The 15578-nt window shown below is 41.0% G+C and overlaps 2 protein-coding genes across 2 annotated transcripts; one reads left to right on the top strand and one right to left on the bottom strand.

Annotated features, from left to right (window-relative positions):
• Nucleotides 1–1807: 1807 nt before the first annotated feature.
• cebp1 (CCAAT/enhancer binding protein (C/EBP) 1) lies at nucleotides 1808–3450 on the bottom strand. The gene is made up of 3 exons (XM_064943712.1): nucleotides 3343–3450; nucleotides 2760–3077; nucleotides 1808–2591 (listed from the first exon to the last, which is right to left on the bottom strand). The coding sequence occupies exons 2-3, from the start codon at nucleotides 3075–3077 to the stop codon at nucleotides 2274–2276; spliced, it is 636 nt and encodes a 211-aa protein (XP_064799784.1). The 5' UTR covers nucleotides 3343–3450; the 3' UTR covers nucleotides 1808–2273.
• A 5741-nt stretch (nucleotides 3451–9191) lies between these two features.
• Nucleotides 9192–14546, top strand: ngdn (neuroguidin, EIF4E binding protein). Its single transcript, XM_064941560.1, has 11 exons — nucleotides 9192–9261; nucleotides 9566–9625; nucleotides 10330–10401; nucleotides 10513–10650; nucleotides 10852–10936; nucleotides 11063–11115; nucleotides 11612–11732; nucleotides 11896–12070; nucleotides 12217–12367; nucleotides 12620–12686; nucleotides 14384–14546. Exons 1-11 carry the CDS (start codon nucleotides 9238–9240, stop codon nucleotides 14395–14397), a joined length of 960 nt encoding a protein of 319 aa, XP_064797632.1. The 5' UTR covers nucleotides 9192–9237; the 3' UTR covers nucleotides 14398–14546.
• The last annotated feature ends 1032 nt before the right edge of the window (nucleotides 14547–15578 follow it).

Here is a 15578-nt window from a genome sequence, read left to right as displayed (position 1 = left end):
ACTGTTCAGCAGTCTTGTGGCTTGGGGATAGAAGCTGTTCAGGTGCCTTTTAAGTCACAGACTTGGCACTTCGGTGCCACTTGCCCTGCATTTGCAGAGAGAACAGTAGGGTAGCCTAGTGGTTAGAGCGTTGGACTAGTAACCGAAAGGTTGCAAGTTCAAATCCCTGAGCTGACAAGGTACAAATCAGTTAACCCACTGTTCTTAGGCTGTCATTGAAAATAAGAATTTGTTCTTATCTGACTTGCCTGGTTAAATAAAGATTTAAAAAACAGTTTTGGGGCCTTCCTCTGACATAGTAGAGGTCATGGGTGGCAGGGAGTTCGGCCCCAGTGATGTACTGGGCCTTAGTCATATGATTAGATGTGCATCTTTTAATCGTCTACACCTGTCTGAAAATGTGGGCACAATCAGAATATAAACAAGATCAGGACAAAGGATGCATGTTCGAACCAGGTATAAACAGGGCTTAAGAGGTCTGAACCTCTTGAAGAGGTGTGTTCACTATGTCGCCTAATTACCCCGTTCCTTTGGGAAAGCATGTCCCCCGCTACATTCTAACAAGTGTCTTCTAACAAGTCGTTTTTGATGGATGTGCTGTGGAGCCATCCCAATTCTGACACCAATGTAGACTGTCAATACACCAAAACCGTGTGATAAAAATCCTGGTTTAAAACTACAACGACAATGACAAACGGTATTAAAACAGGTTTATGGCGGGGTTCAATCAGAAAACAATCAATCAGAAAACTGCTTGATGGGGTACGACAGTTTAACTTAGTTCATGTGGCGATTATACCTGAAATTATTCAATAATCAATGGCTATTTCATTCATTTAAAAGTCAAGAAATGGATGTGCCAAACCCAGATTGCCCCTTTAAGCTTTGTCTATGATGTTCAATATGACAATAAGTGTTTGAAAATCGTCTGTTAATTTCCTGTTGCAAAATACCCCCTCCATTTATTTTCTAGTTGTGGGTTTATATATCTTTTTCTAACATGCTTGCTGTTGAGTAACTTGGGATGAAGTGAAATACTGTCTTTCCTCATTCTGTGGAGACATTGCAGCAGTCCTGGGACCACAGATTGCCCCACAGAGACATTGAGGGTAATTTCAACACACACATGCACTCTCATAGCCATTGCATGCACCAGCATCAGTATACAGCTAACTATGCATTGTCTTACTCCCTGTTTAACAAACACAACATTTCCTAGAGGTAAAGAAAAAAGAAAGACTGTGAGCACATATCATGGTACTTTATCAAAGATATGTGGCCCCCAAAAATGTTTTCCTATCTATCTGTCCCTTGACTGCAATCGCTGCCACAGGAAGGCTCACTCCTGTGTGCTGATGCTATCTTTTTTGGTTTTCTGTCCTGTGCTGTGTTGAAATATTACCCGTCCCACAAAGGCTGGCCCAGCTTTCTACCCATAAAACGACCATGTCATTGTGTTTGTTTTTAACGGCCTTTGTGAACAGAGTGAAGGGGGGCATCTCTATATGTGCCCTTACATAAAATACTTCACTGGATAACTGGGTTTAGGCATAGCCATTACTATAGCCATTTTAGATGCAATACAATCACATTGAGGAGATTGGGCTAAAGTGGAATTATCATTATATTGAGGTGCGTTATGTTATATTATCAGCTAAAATGAGAAATGGCATATGCCTGGATTCATTTACTAATTGTCATTTAAAGCAGTAGTGGTCACAAATGTTTAGTGTTGTTCCCAAAATACTATTTTGGTCCCTTTTTGTAACTTGATTTTACTGTAAGTCAGCTAACATAGACAGTTGAGAAAGAGCTATAAAATATTTTTTATTAAAAAATGTTTGAATTGCACAATGACATAACTTTTGCCTGATATCTAACATTTCTTGACAACTGCCTTATTCTTAGTGGTGCTTAATTCAATGAATCTTTTTGAAACCATAAAAGTTATTGGGTAATCAGATTGGGTAATCATTCTTGCCATGTAATTTCAGAGAAAAGGTAGAGGAGGTAGAAAGTGTGCTGAAATCTATGTCATCTAACCAAAGACAAAAGGCTTTTAAAGTACTTGAACTTTGTGTTCTTTGACTCACAGCCTTTGTTGACTTAGGCACTAACCCTGCATTATATCAACATTTGGGATACTCCCAGATGAAAGCACTTACGTGACTGTTTTATAACAATGTACAATTTCCACCAATGTAACAAAAGAGCATATTTTCATACAGAACCACACATAGTTCCTGTCATTCTCTACAACATTCCCAACACACTCAACAGCCCTCTTCCCTGGCTGCATTCTCACCCCTGGGCTGTAGGTGACGCTGTGACAAGATGTGTTTGAGAGTGTCCAATTCATGTGTGAGTTGCCCTATGAGAATCTGCAGCCGGTGGTTCTCCTCATGCAGCTGCAGAGCCCTTTGGTGGGTGAGCTGTATGCGCCGCCTGGCCTTGTCTCGGCTCTTCCTCACGGCAATATTGTTCCTCTCCCGCCGCAGTCGATACTCCATGGTGTCCTTGGTCAGGCCTCTCTTCTGCAGGGGGCTTCGCAGGGGGCCGGGAGGAAGGGGGAGGAGGAAGGGAGAAAAATCCTGTAGAACAGGGAGGAGGGATGTAGAGGGTTTGGAAGGAAGAGATAACTTTGAAATTGAAAAAGACTAAATGGATGCAAGAAGAAAAAAACGTAACATTGAACTACATGTTAACTGCAACATTATGCATTCTCATGAACACAGAACCCAAGCAGCGTATCCATATACCTGTTGCAGTATGTGACTCTGCTGACCGACATTCTCTGTGGAAGGTGTGTTGTGACAAGGTGCGTAGGACAGGTATGACAATCCCATCATCTGCTCTGTCATTCTGTTACTGCCCGTCCTGACCAATCCCTGAGCCCCCATCGACTGGCTGTATGGAATCCCGTCCATCTGAGTCATATCATTGGTAAAGGGTGCCGGGGTCGATGGGTCAGGGTTCAAGGCCACGGTTGTAGAAGCGTGGGTGGGAGTCTGACCGAAGGTTGTGAATGTGGCAGAAACTGGAGGGCTATACTCTTGAATCACAGAACACTGAGACATCTGTTAGGGATTCAGACACATTATAGTAATGTTCACACACATTCATTATCACGTCCATTGTTAATTAATTACATGATAACTATAGGCCTATTGTAGTGTTTTAAATTGTATAACAACATTCTAGTACTAACATTGTCAAGATTTATTTCCATCTATGATGAAATTCTCTTTTTAAACGACACGTAGCCTACAGTACATAACTGTCGGTTATGTACGCATTTCAATATATTATGAGTATTTCCCACCAGGATAATGACTGACTTACCTCTGAATTTGTTTATCGCCGTACTGCCTTTTCTATTTTGTGAGTTCCTCCCTCAATGTTCTGCTTATAAACACTGTAAAGACAGGTACTCATCTGATTATCACACCATCACTTCCTCTAAGTTAAACACCACCTCTCTCTCGCTCTCGCGCTCTCTCTCTCTCTCTCTCTCTCTCTCTCTCATCACCCATGGGCTTGTTTTTTCTTATCGCCTTGTTTCTTGCCTTTAATTTACTTCTCCTTTTTTAGGATCACATCCTGACATTATTGGGGGTTTTTTACATTTAAAAAATGTATATGTGGCTGTACATGGGCATCTTTAAAGAAACATTCTGGGATATTTATTTACAGTTTTTTCTGAATGCTTAAACACTTAACAGTGATTCTTGAAGTACTATCTCTGAAACCATTAAAACTTGTAGCCAATGCATTTACCAAGTGTGCCAAACTGAATGGATGTTCTCTGCTGTACACTCATATTGCAATTTAAAAACACACTTCTAGCAAAATTGTAAACATTGGTCTCTATATTGATACACTATTTCACCAATTGCTTTTCCACATTGACAGATGTTTAAACACTTTTAGATAATGAGTTCACTTACAAATCGGAGCTTGAGCACTATAAATAGGCCACAGGTAAACATTTGGTTTGGACAACAATGGAGGCCAATATCGGACAGAGAGTAAGATTGTATTTTTATTTAACTTTATTTAACTAGGCAAGTCAGTTAATAAGAACAAATTCTTATTTTCAATGACAGCCTGGGAACAGTGGGTTAACTGCCTTTTCAAGGGCAATGGGTGAGAACTAGAGGAGGACGAGGAGGTGAAGAAGTAAGAGGAGGAGGGGAAGGAAGAGGTGAAGTAGGACGGGGAGAAGGAGAGGACAGGGAAGAGGAAGATGAAGGGGAGTCAGGAACACATTAACTGATGAAATCAGAGCGACTGTGGTTGACCATGTTGTCAACCATGGGATGAGCATGAGGGAGGCTGGGCAACAGGTTCAACCAAATCTGAGCCGCTATACTGTTGCAGGTATCATCCGGATATTTCAAAATGAGATAACACCATATTCCAAAACGTCTCTAGTCTACTGAAACACAAAATAATTAGGACGTGTAAAACAGCTGATATATGAATATGTGCAGGTAAGCTATGCAATCCTATCATTGGTACTGGATCTGGAAGTGTATTGTGCTACATCATATTGACTGATCCCTGTCTTTTCCTACTGTGCTACATTGTTTTGTTTTGTCTCTTTGAGAGAGTCATGGAGCTAGAAGCAGATGCAGTGCATCATGAGCTAATATATGTGGACAGGCAGGTTTCAACCTGGCAAAAAACAAGGGGCGGTGGCAAAAATATCATCGGGCACCGTGCCATCATCAGAGTCCCGGGACAACGTGGTGACAACATAACAACGTGTGCGGCTATTAGTCAAAACGGCGTCCTTCACCATCATGCAAACCTAGGCCCATACAACACTGCACCCATTATAAAATTTCTGGAAACCCTCCACAACAGACGAATCCCTAATGACCAGGGGCCAGAGCAGCCCAGGTACGTTATCATCTGGGACAATATTAGTTTCCACCGGGCTGCTGTGGTACGCAATTGGTTCACAAGTCACCCACTTTTCACTGCGCTCAATCTCCCCCAAAACTCTCCGTTCTTGAATCCTATTGAATAATGATTCTCTGCATGGCGTCGGAACGTGTATGTTCGCCAGCCCCACCAACGCATCTCCTTCTACAGGCAATGGATGAGGCTTGTGGAGACATGGATCAGGGATCATGCCAGGCCTGGGTACGGCACTCCAGGCGATACTTTCCACGCTGCCTAGCTCAAGACAACATCGCATGTGATGTGGATGAAGTTTTATGGCCAGACCCACAAAGAATGCGAGATGTAGCCTAATTTTTTTCTGTTCTTCTTTTTTCTAGCACAAATGTTTTTGTTTTCTTCTACTCCGCTTTTTTTGTTTGAGGAGTGTTGGAACATTTTGAGGAAAAACAAAAACACTTTTCCCCCTTATTTTTATTGATGGTGTGTTATATTCGGGAATACACATCCAGACTTTACACATTTGGATTCCTGTGTGTATGTGTGTTTACTACATGTATGGTACAACTTGATTGCAAACTGCTATGCCCTGCACACAGAACAAGCAAAAGCCACAAGTGCTTTTCATTTATACTGTCAGTGCGTAGTTGGTGCTTCGTGTGCTTATTCAAATGATAGTTTGTGTGTACTGTATTGAGGCAAAAACACAATTTTTTAAAAAGGGTTTGAAGAGTTTTGCAAGAATTGGTTGCTTTGCAAGAGATGTATAATGTTTTACTGGTTTGGTGTAAAATTTTGTGGTTAGTGTGTAGAGTTTTGCAAAAATAGCCAATAGTTTCAAAGATAGTGCCTCAGCAATCAGAAAAAAATGTAATGCTGTTCTATGGTCAATAATATATAACCATTAATTATTTAAGAATATAACCTATAAATGCTGCATGAACTTAGTACATCTCAACTGTCTTATCTATAGAAGTACATCGCCTACAACATTATCGGTCTTATACTACACCAGTGTACAAAATTGCAACAATTTCTAAAAACATGTTTTCCTTGTCATTATGGGGTATTGTGTGTAGATGGGTGAGAATGTTTTTTAAATTCAGGCTGTAACACAACAAAATGTGTCATAAGTCAAGGGGTATGCATACTTTATGCATACTGTATTTGTGTGGATATACAGTATGTGTTATGCACAATGAATGTTCAAAACATTAGGAACCCTGCTCTTTCCATGACATAGACTGATCAGGTGAAAGCTATGAACCCTTGTTGAGGTCACTTGTTAAATCCACTTTAATCAGTGTAGATGAAGGGGAGGAGACCAGTTAAAGAAGGATTTTTAAGCTTTGATACGATTGAGAAAATAATTTTGAATGTACCATTCGGAGGGTGGATGGGCAAGACAAAATATTTAAATGCTTTTGAATGAGGTAGGGTAGCAAGTGCCAGGCGCACCGGTATGACTGTGTAAAGAACTGCAATGCTGCTGGGTTTTTCACACTCACCAGTTTCCTGTGTGTATCAAGAATGGTCCACCACCCAAAGGACATCCAGCCTACTTGACACAACTGGGAAGCATTGGAGTCAACATGGGACAGCATCCCTGTGGAACACATTGGACACCTTGTAGAGTCCATGCCCGACGAATTGAGGCTGTTCTGAGGGCAAAAGGGGGTGTAACTCAATATTAGGAAGGTGTTCTTAATGTTTGTACGCTCAGTGTATAAGTATACATTATACCCTTACCAAATCAAATCTAAGTTTATTGGTCGTTGACACATATATCAAATCAAACTTTATTTGTCACATGCGCCGAATACGACAAGTGTAGACCTTACTGTGAAATGCTTACTTACAAGCCCTTAACCAACAGTGCAGAGTTAAGAAAATATTTACCAAATAAACTAAAGTAAAAAAGAATGAAAAGTAACACAATAACAACAACAATAACGAGGCTATATACAGGGGTACCGGTACCGAGTCAGTGTGCAGGGGGTACAGGTTAGAAGTAATTTGTACACGTAGGTAGGGGTGAAGTGACTGTGCATAGATAGTAAACAGCGAGTAGCAGCAGAGTAGAAAACGGGGGGGGGGGGGGGTTAGTGTAAATACGGTGGCCACTTGATTAGTTGTTCAGCAGTCTTATGGCTTGGGGATAGAAGCTGTTAAGGACCCTTCTGGTCCTAGACTTGGCGCTCCGGTGCCGCTTGCCGTGCGGTAGCAGAGAAAACAGTCTATGTATTGGGTGACTGGAGTCTCTGACAATTTTATGGGCTTTCCTCTGCCACCGCCTATTATATAGATCCTGGATTGCAGGAAGCTTGGCCCCTGTGATGTACTGTGCCGTACACACTACCCTCTGTAGAGGCTTACGGTCAGATGCCGAGCAGTTGCCATACCAGGCAGTGATGCACCCGGTCAGGATGCTCTCGATGGTGCAGCTGTAGAACTTTTTGAGGATCTGGGGACCCATTCCAAATATTTTCAGTCTCCTGAGGGTGAAAAGGTTTTGTAGTGCCCTCTTCACGACTGTCTTGATGTGTTTGGATCATGATAGATCGTTGGTGATGTGGACACTTGAAACTCTCGACCCACTCCACTACAGCCCAGTTGATGTTAATGGGGGCCTGTTCTGCCCGCCTTTTCGTGTAGTCCACGATCAGTTCCTTTGTCTTGCTCACATTGAGGGAGAGGTTGTTGTCCTGGCACCACACTGCCAGTTCTTTGACCTCCTCCCTATAGGCAGTCTCATCGTTGTCGGTGATCAGGCCTACCACTGTTGTGTCATCAGCAAACTTAATGATGGTGTTGGAGTCGTGTTTGTCCCTGCAGTCGTGGGTGAACAGGGAGTACACACCCCTAAGGGGCCCCAGTGTTGAGGATCAGCGTGGCAGACGTGTTGTTGCCTACCCTTCCCACCTGGGTGTGTCCCGTCAGGAAGTCCAGTGTCCAGTTGCAGAGGGAGGTGTTTAGTCCCAGAGTCCTTAGCTTAGTGATGAGCTTCGTTGGCACTATGGTGTTGAATGCTGAGCTGTAGTCAATGAACAGCATTCTCACATAGGTGTTCCTTTTGTCCAGGTGGGAAAGGGCAGTGTGGAGTGCGATTGAGACTGTGTCATCTGTGGATCTGTTGGGGCGGTATGCGAATTGGAGTGAGTATAGGGTATCCGGGAGGATTCTGTTGATGTGAGCCATGACCAGCCTTTCAAAGCACTTCATGGCTACTGACATGAGTGCTACGTGGTGGTAATCATTTAGGCAGGTTACCTTCACTTCCTTGGGCACAGGTACTATGGTGGTCTGCTTGAAACATGTAGGTCTTACAGACTCAGTCAGGGAGAGGTTGAACATGTCAGTGAAGACAATTGCCAGTTGGTCCACGCATGCTTTGAGTACACGTCCTGGTAATCCATCTGGCCCCGCGGCTTTGTGAGTGTTGACCTGTTTAAAGATCTTGCTGACATGTTTTTGCAGGTGCAGCGAAATGCTTATGTTTCTAGCTCCAATAGTGCAGCAATATCTAGCAACACAGTAACAATACACACATGATCCAAAAAGTTTACAAATATTTGAAATATCAGAAGAGCAATATCAGAGTCTAGATATAGTTGTATAGGATGAGCCATGACTACAATACAGTATATAAATATAAAGTGGGTAAAACAGTATGTAAACCTTGTTAAAGTGACCAGTGTTCAATGACTATATACAGTGCCTTCAAATATTCAGACCCCTTGAGTTTTTTCAAATTTTGTTACGTTACAGCCTTATTCTAAACCTTATTTAATAACTAACAATCCTCAGCAATCCACACAAGATACCCCATAACGACAAAGCGGAAATAGGTTTTTACCCCAAGACTTGCTGCTGTAATTGCTGTCAAAGGTGCTTCAACAAAGTACAGAGTAAAAGGTCTGAATACCTATGTAAATGTGATATCATTTTTAATTTTTAATAAATTAGCACAAAAAAATGTAAAATATGTTTTTGCTTTGTCATTATGGTTTAACGTGTGTAGATTGATGAGGGGTAAAAACAATTTAATCAATTTTAGAATAAGGCTGTAATGTAACAAAATGTGGAAAAAGTCAAGGGGTCTGAATACTTCCCGAAGGCACTGTACATGGGGCAGCACTCGTCCATAACCCAAAATATGAGGTTATTATGTTGTGTTAGTTGTTTAAGTTTTATTCACCATGGGCATTTTGCACAAGTGCATTTTCCATCATTCTTTGGATATGGAGTCAGCGTGATACGAATTACGAAACTCTTTCTTGCGATTCCACTGTCCCATAGCAATTTCCGTACACGCAACTTTCAATCAAAATGGCGGCTTCCTATAGCGAAAACGTGAGTTGAGCTTTATGTTTTTCGTTTTATGTCAAGATTTTGGATATCTTTTTAAACGTTGCAAAATTATTAACCTTATTGCTGCAATATCTCATGATTGAACACACCGCAATTATCCAGCCATTTCACACAGGGCCATAGCTAGTTACATAGCTAACAAATTAGCTTAGCCAGTAACGTTAGCTAAATCCTGTAGCTAGCTAACGTTAGCTGTACTAGTTAACTATGGGACAGTGTTTGTCTGGGCTTACCAACTTCGAAAGCAGTACTTATTGTAATATTTTGATTTGCTATTTTCTTTCAGGATTTGATTGACAGTGATGGCCCCAATGCTGTGCGGCTGTTGAACATTCTTACTGAACAGGTTAGGTTCAGAATACAGCTAGCTACAGATTTGACACCAGATAATGAGATATAACCAAAGATTTGTGGCATCCATTACTGAGCGTTAACGTTACAGGTTTGCCTATGCCAAACGACCTATACTAAACGTCTAAAATGTCTGTGACCAGTTGCAGGTGTTTCTTTTACATTTCGAAAAGGCTCCATTATTAAAATGAACATTTTGCTTCAAGAAATAATCCAACAATGTGTACACCGCCATCTTGTATATTTCAAATCTTCTCTCATTGAGTGAGGCAGGTGGGTCCACCCCAAAGTGCTGCATGTCATGATGACACTCCCCTGTCTCGATCAATGAGAGATTTAAAATTGACAAGATGTCTGCGTACACTTCATGGAGCAAACATTTTTATTTATTTTAGAACCACCTGAAACTGGGCACATATACATTTTAGAAGATTCAGTTGAAAAATCTATGACAACGTTTTGTATAGGCAAACCAGTAACGTCCAGTAATTGATACCAAAAATCTTTGCTTATATCACATTATCTGGTGTACGGTCCGTAGTTAGAATTCAGCCGGCTGTTTGTCTTCTGTAGCTTCCTTGCTAATGATGTGACATAGCTACGGTAGTGTTGTTTATAAGTCATATCTATTACTAGTTACTGAGATCTATTACCAGTCACTCAGATGTTTAAGGTCTGTCTGTACACATTCAATCCTAGGTGGCGTCAGTTACAGGGCAGGTTCGAGATTTGTTAAAGAGGGTCCAAGGTGGAAAATTCCAAACATCCAAGGTAAGTACTATAATAGGATTCACACATATGGCCGTTGAGAGTTCACATAAACAGGAAGCATTGTCTCACTCAAATGCTTTATGCAAATGTACATTCCCCACTCTCTTGTAGGGTTTATCTTTCCTTGACCTTAGATATCAGCTGCTGCTGTTTTACCTGCAAGATGTCACTCACCTGATCAGTCTTAAATCAGAGGGTGTTAGTGTGAAAGACAGTGGCGCCCTTCACAGACTGGTCACCGTCAGAACAGTAAGATGCCCTTCATTGCTGATCGCTACATGTTGTACCACTCAGTGTGTGGGGCTGTGCATGTGCAACCTCTCCCATTTTCATCATCCCAAATTCAAATTACTGTTGACTTTTTGCATAGTCTTCTTGGTCTTGTTTGGGCTCATGAATGCCATCTTGGACCTCTGTTGCTATATTCTAACTATTGTGTTGCTCTACTAGGTTTTAGAGAAGATGCGCCCTCTGGACCAGAAACTGAGATATCAGATTGATAAATTGGTGCGCACAGCAGTGACTGGGAGCTTAGGTGAGATGTGATATTGAGGAAAGGAAGCAAGTCTTTAATTGTTATGAAAAATGTATGTACTAATCAGAATGCATGTGATATACATTCCTTGATTGTATTGTAAATTGTTTATTTTATATTTTGTAGGGGAAAATGACCCATTGCAGTTCCGTCCCAATCCGGATAACCTTGTTAGCAAAGTAAGCACTTCTCATCTCTTGGCATCCCTCGGTCTAGATGAATACAATTATAAACCGGGTAGTTTGACTCCTGGATGCTGATTGGCTGAAAGTCGTGGTATATCAGACATAATAAACGAGGTGGTTTGAGCCCTGAATGCTGATTGGCTGACAGCCGTGCGTGGTATATCAGACCATATACCACAGGTTTGACAAAATATGTATTGTTACTGTTCTAATTACGTTGGTAACCAGTTCATAATAGCATTAAGGCACCTTGGGGGTTTGTGGTATATGGCCAATATACCACTGCTAAGTGCTGTATCCAGGCATTCTGCATTGTGCATAAGAGCGGCCCTAAGCCACGGTATGTTGGCCATATACCACATCCCCTCGGGCCTTATTGCTTAATTATGTTATTATTATTCATTGTGTTCTTTGTTCCCTATCACAGAAAGAAATCTGGTTTGCACAACAGCTTATGAATGTCTTTTAATTTAAAAAAAAAATTCCATAGCTAAGTGAATCAGAAGACTCGGGGGATGAAGATGGTGGAGAGAAGGCTGGAGGCGCTGAGAAAAAAGTGCCATCTAGTGGCAAGAAATATGTTCCCCCCAAGATTGCCCCAATGCACTATGGTAATGTCAAATATAAGTTGTTTTTTTTAATCTTCCTCTCTGTTGAATCGTATGTACACATCCCCCCCCATTAAAAATGCACCCAAAGCTGTCTTATTTCTGTGATGGATGATTTTACAAAACCATGGCTGTGATATATAAGACCTCTTTACTTGATCAACAGAGGGAGACCTGACCGATGCAGACAAAAAGAAGGAGCTGGCGGACAAGCAGAGGCGTGCCGCCCTCCGCAGCTCTGTGATCCAGGAACTCCGGCAGCAGTACAGCGACGCTCCCGAGGAGATCCGCGAGCACAGGGACTTCCAGACAGATAGACAGAGCCGAGAGCAGCTGCACAGGTCTGTGCTGTCATCATCAGACACATTGATCACACAATCATCAATTAGATTATTGATTTGTGACTCATTTAACTGTCTAGTACTACAGTAGTTTGAGCTCTCTCATTTGGAGGGAGTCCCTTCATGTATTTATTTTCTTCCTCTAGGAAAAACTTTGAGGAGTCGATGATGGTGCGTCTGCAAGTGCCCCGAAATGAGAGAAGTGCTAAAAAGAGAGGAATGCTGGGAATGTCTGGTCAGCTGAGTGGCATCACACGGTTCAGTGACATCACAGCCCTGACGGGCGGAGAGGGACAGGTGAGTTGGACACATTTATACACACCAGTCTTCTACAGGTCACACTCCTTGCTGACATGCAGTGATTGATCATATAAGATATATATGCCATTTCGCAGCTGCTTTTATCCAAAGCGACTTATGCTTGCATAATATTTTACATACAGGTGGTCCCAGGAATAATGGGCACACTTCAGATTTATTCTCCACTGCTGTGTTATGTTATTAATATATGAAAGTGTTGATATAAACATTCTCTGTGCCTCCCTCCAGGACACGGATAACCCGGGGCCCAAGAAGAAGAAGAAGAAACTAATGAAGAAGAGAACTAAAAGAAAAGGTGAGCCTGAGTTTTGTTGACATCATTGAATATGTATACATGCACAGTATTAATTTGATATTAATCTGATTATGGCAGTAGGCAGATTATGCAATAGTCATGTAAACACCTTACTCTGCTTATCTTAATATGCGTACAGTCAAAAACAAAGTAAGCATACACCGATGAAAACAATCTTTCTAAATATTAAGACACATAAACACCTTAATCGGCGGTCCAGCGGTGTATTTGATCTGCGCATGTGCTGAGCGAGCTTCCCTCTTTAGTGCGAGTGAAGTGTTTGGAACAATTGAATGCATGTGTTTTAGAAGTAGTTTTCACATACAAATGTTATATTTTTTTACCTTTATTTTACTAGGCAAGTCAGTTAAGAACAAATTCTTATTTTCAATGACGGCCTAGGAACAGTGGGTTAACTGCCTGTTCAGGGGCAGAACGACAGATTTGTACCTTGTCAGCTCGGGGATTCGAACTTGCAACCTTTCGGTTACTAGTCCAACGCTCTAACCACTAGGCTACCCTGCCGCCCCTGTCCGAACTCCGATTCAAATATGCTTCCCAAAAATAACATGGACGCTGTGGTAGAGCGTTTATTTTGGTTGGTTATTTTATTCATTTATCAGAGTGCCGTCAAATTAAAACATGTTTTATTAGTTGCATACACATATTTTGAAGATATTGCAGGTGTAGTGAAATGCTTGTGTTCTTAGCTCCAACAGCGCAGTAGTGAAATGCTTGTGTTCCTAGCTCCAACAGCGCAGTAGTGAAATGCTTGTGTTCCTAGCTCCAACAGCGCAGTAGTGAAATGCTTGTGTTCCTAGCTCCAACAGCGCAGTAGTATCTAAAAATTCACACCCATCTAAAAGTAAAAAAAAATGCAATTAAGAAATATTAGGACAAGCAATGTCAGTGGCATGGACTAGTATACACGCAGTAGTGAAATGCTTGTGTTCCTAGCTCCAACAGCGCAGTAGTGAAATGCTTGTGTTCCTATCTCCAACAGCGCAGTAGTGAAATGCTTGTGTTCCTAGCTCCAACAGCGCAGTAGTATCTAAAAATTCACACCCATCTAAAAGTAAAAAAAAATGCAATTAAGAAATATTAGGACAAGCAATGTCAGTGGCATGGACTAGTATACAGTATATACATATGAAATTAGTAAAACAGCATGTAAACACTATTAAAGTGGCCAGTGTTCCATGTCTATGTATATAGGGCAGCAGTCTCAAAAGTGTAGAGTTGAGTTACCAGGTGGTAGCCGGCTTGTGACAGTGACTGTTCAGGGCAGGGTACTGGGTGGAGGCCGGCTAGTGATGGCTGTTTTTCAGCCTCTCGGTCACAGCTTTGCTGCTCCTGTACTGACCTCACCCTCTGGATGATATGGGGGCGTACAGGCCATGGCTCGGGTGGTTGATATCCTTGATGATCAGTAGCCTGATTTCAGAAGTGTCCATGTAAACAGGATTATTAGGGAACTCGTTTTTCTTGCAAAGCATGTAAACGTTAATTGAACTACTACTAATCTGACAATCAAATTGTGTGCATTGCATTTAACAGTACTCATTGTCAGTCCATCAGTGATTTATTTTATGTTAAATTTTGTATTCAATTGATTCTCAATGTTAGACCATTTTACAATGACTTGGAGTGCAGTGATTATGCATCGTTAGCTAATCAACATTGTTCTTCGCCTGCAGCTTTCAGAAGATAGGATCACAAATGGAATCCTAAAACCACAATGCAGGATGAAGAATGGTGATTTAGGCTAAATGGGACAATTCACTTTGTATAACTTTTCAGGATTGTTTTGTGATTGTAGGTGCTTAAACCATGTGTATTATAAAGGAGAATTTCACCCAATGTGTTCATTTTCTTCGATATTATCATTAGTCCTTGTTTGACAGTCAGTCCTGTGTGCATTTCAAGATGATGCTCCAAAACATTTGAATATGCAAATTACCCCCCATTTCAAATTCACAGGGCAGATATGTTTTCCTTATTGGGCATCAATGGTGACTGGTTAAGCCACACTTTTTGGACAAGGGATTTTTATTTAAAACAATGCAATTTAAGGACAATCAAACATGGTCTAATAGAATATGGTTAAACATTTATCCAAACTGAATTCACTCTTGCTCAAATTCAAGTGTATTGTTGAATTACTACTGCCCATATTTTGTAACATAACAGGCTATTGGATAGATAATTTTAAATTGAAAAAAAAACAACAATCCACGGTCACTGGCAGACAAAATACAAAAGTTTAATTTTTTGCAAAAGCAGCACTATCAGTAATTGCATTAAATATTTCCAGTTTTAGCAGAGACAACTAGCAAATTAGTTTCACAGCACCTTACATGTATACCTACACTTCCTTAGTCACCCCGTTCACTCTGTCCAGTTTGAAATGTAGTGGAGACCATCAAACCTGGGCTTTCTGTTAGAGGTCACAGGTGAGCTTTTCACGAGGAAGAAAGTCAATCCACGTTTTAAATGTAGGAGATGAGTTAAAGCCCACAGTAAGAGAATACATTTTTTGCCATAGTATGCGATAATCAAACACTTTCTCTCACATTTTCATTAAGATGATCGAGACACGGGCTCATAAACTGTACATCAACATATTTTCTTTGCAGCAGTATGTATAGACAAATTGGGTAATCTCTACAATTCCAATACATGCATATAAGTTCCACTTTCAGAGATACGTCATTTACAATCAGGAGAAATTTCGAATTTTATGGCATCTTTATTTCCAAGTATTTGATTGTTTCTTCCTAAGCTAATAAAACCTCATTCACTGCTTAAGTAAGGTTTATTTTACATATAACACGAATATGGTATACTCCACAAATACAAAAATGCAATTTGCCTTGAAGTAAAATGTGTAAA

The sequence above is a fragment of the Oncorhynchus masou genome, chromosome 28, assembly GCF_036934945.1.
Source record: "Oncorhynchus masou masou isolate Uvic2021 chromosome 28, UVic_Omas_1.1, whole genome shotgun sequence".
NCBI classification, from domain to species: Eukaryota; Metazoa; Chordata; class Actinopteri; order Salmoniformes; family Salmonidae; genus Oncorhynchus; species Oncorhynchus masou.
This window is presented reverse-complemented; position numbering and strand designations above follow the sequence as displayed.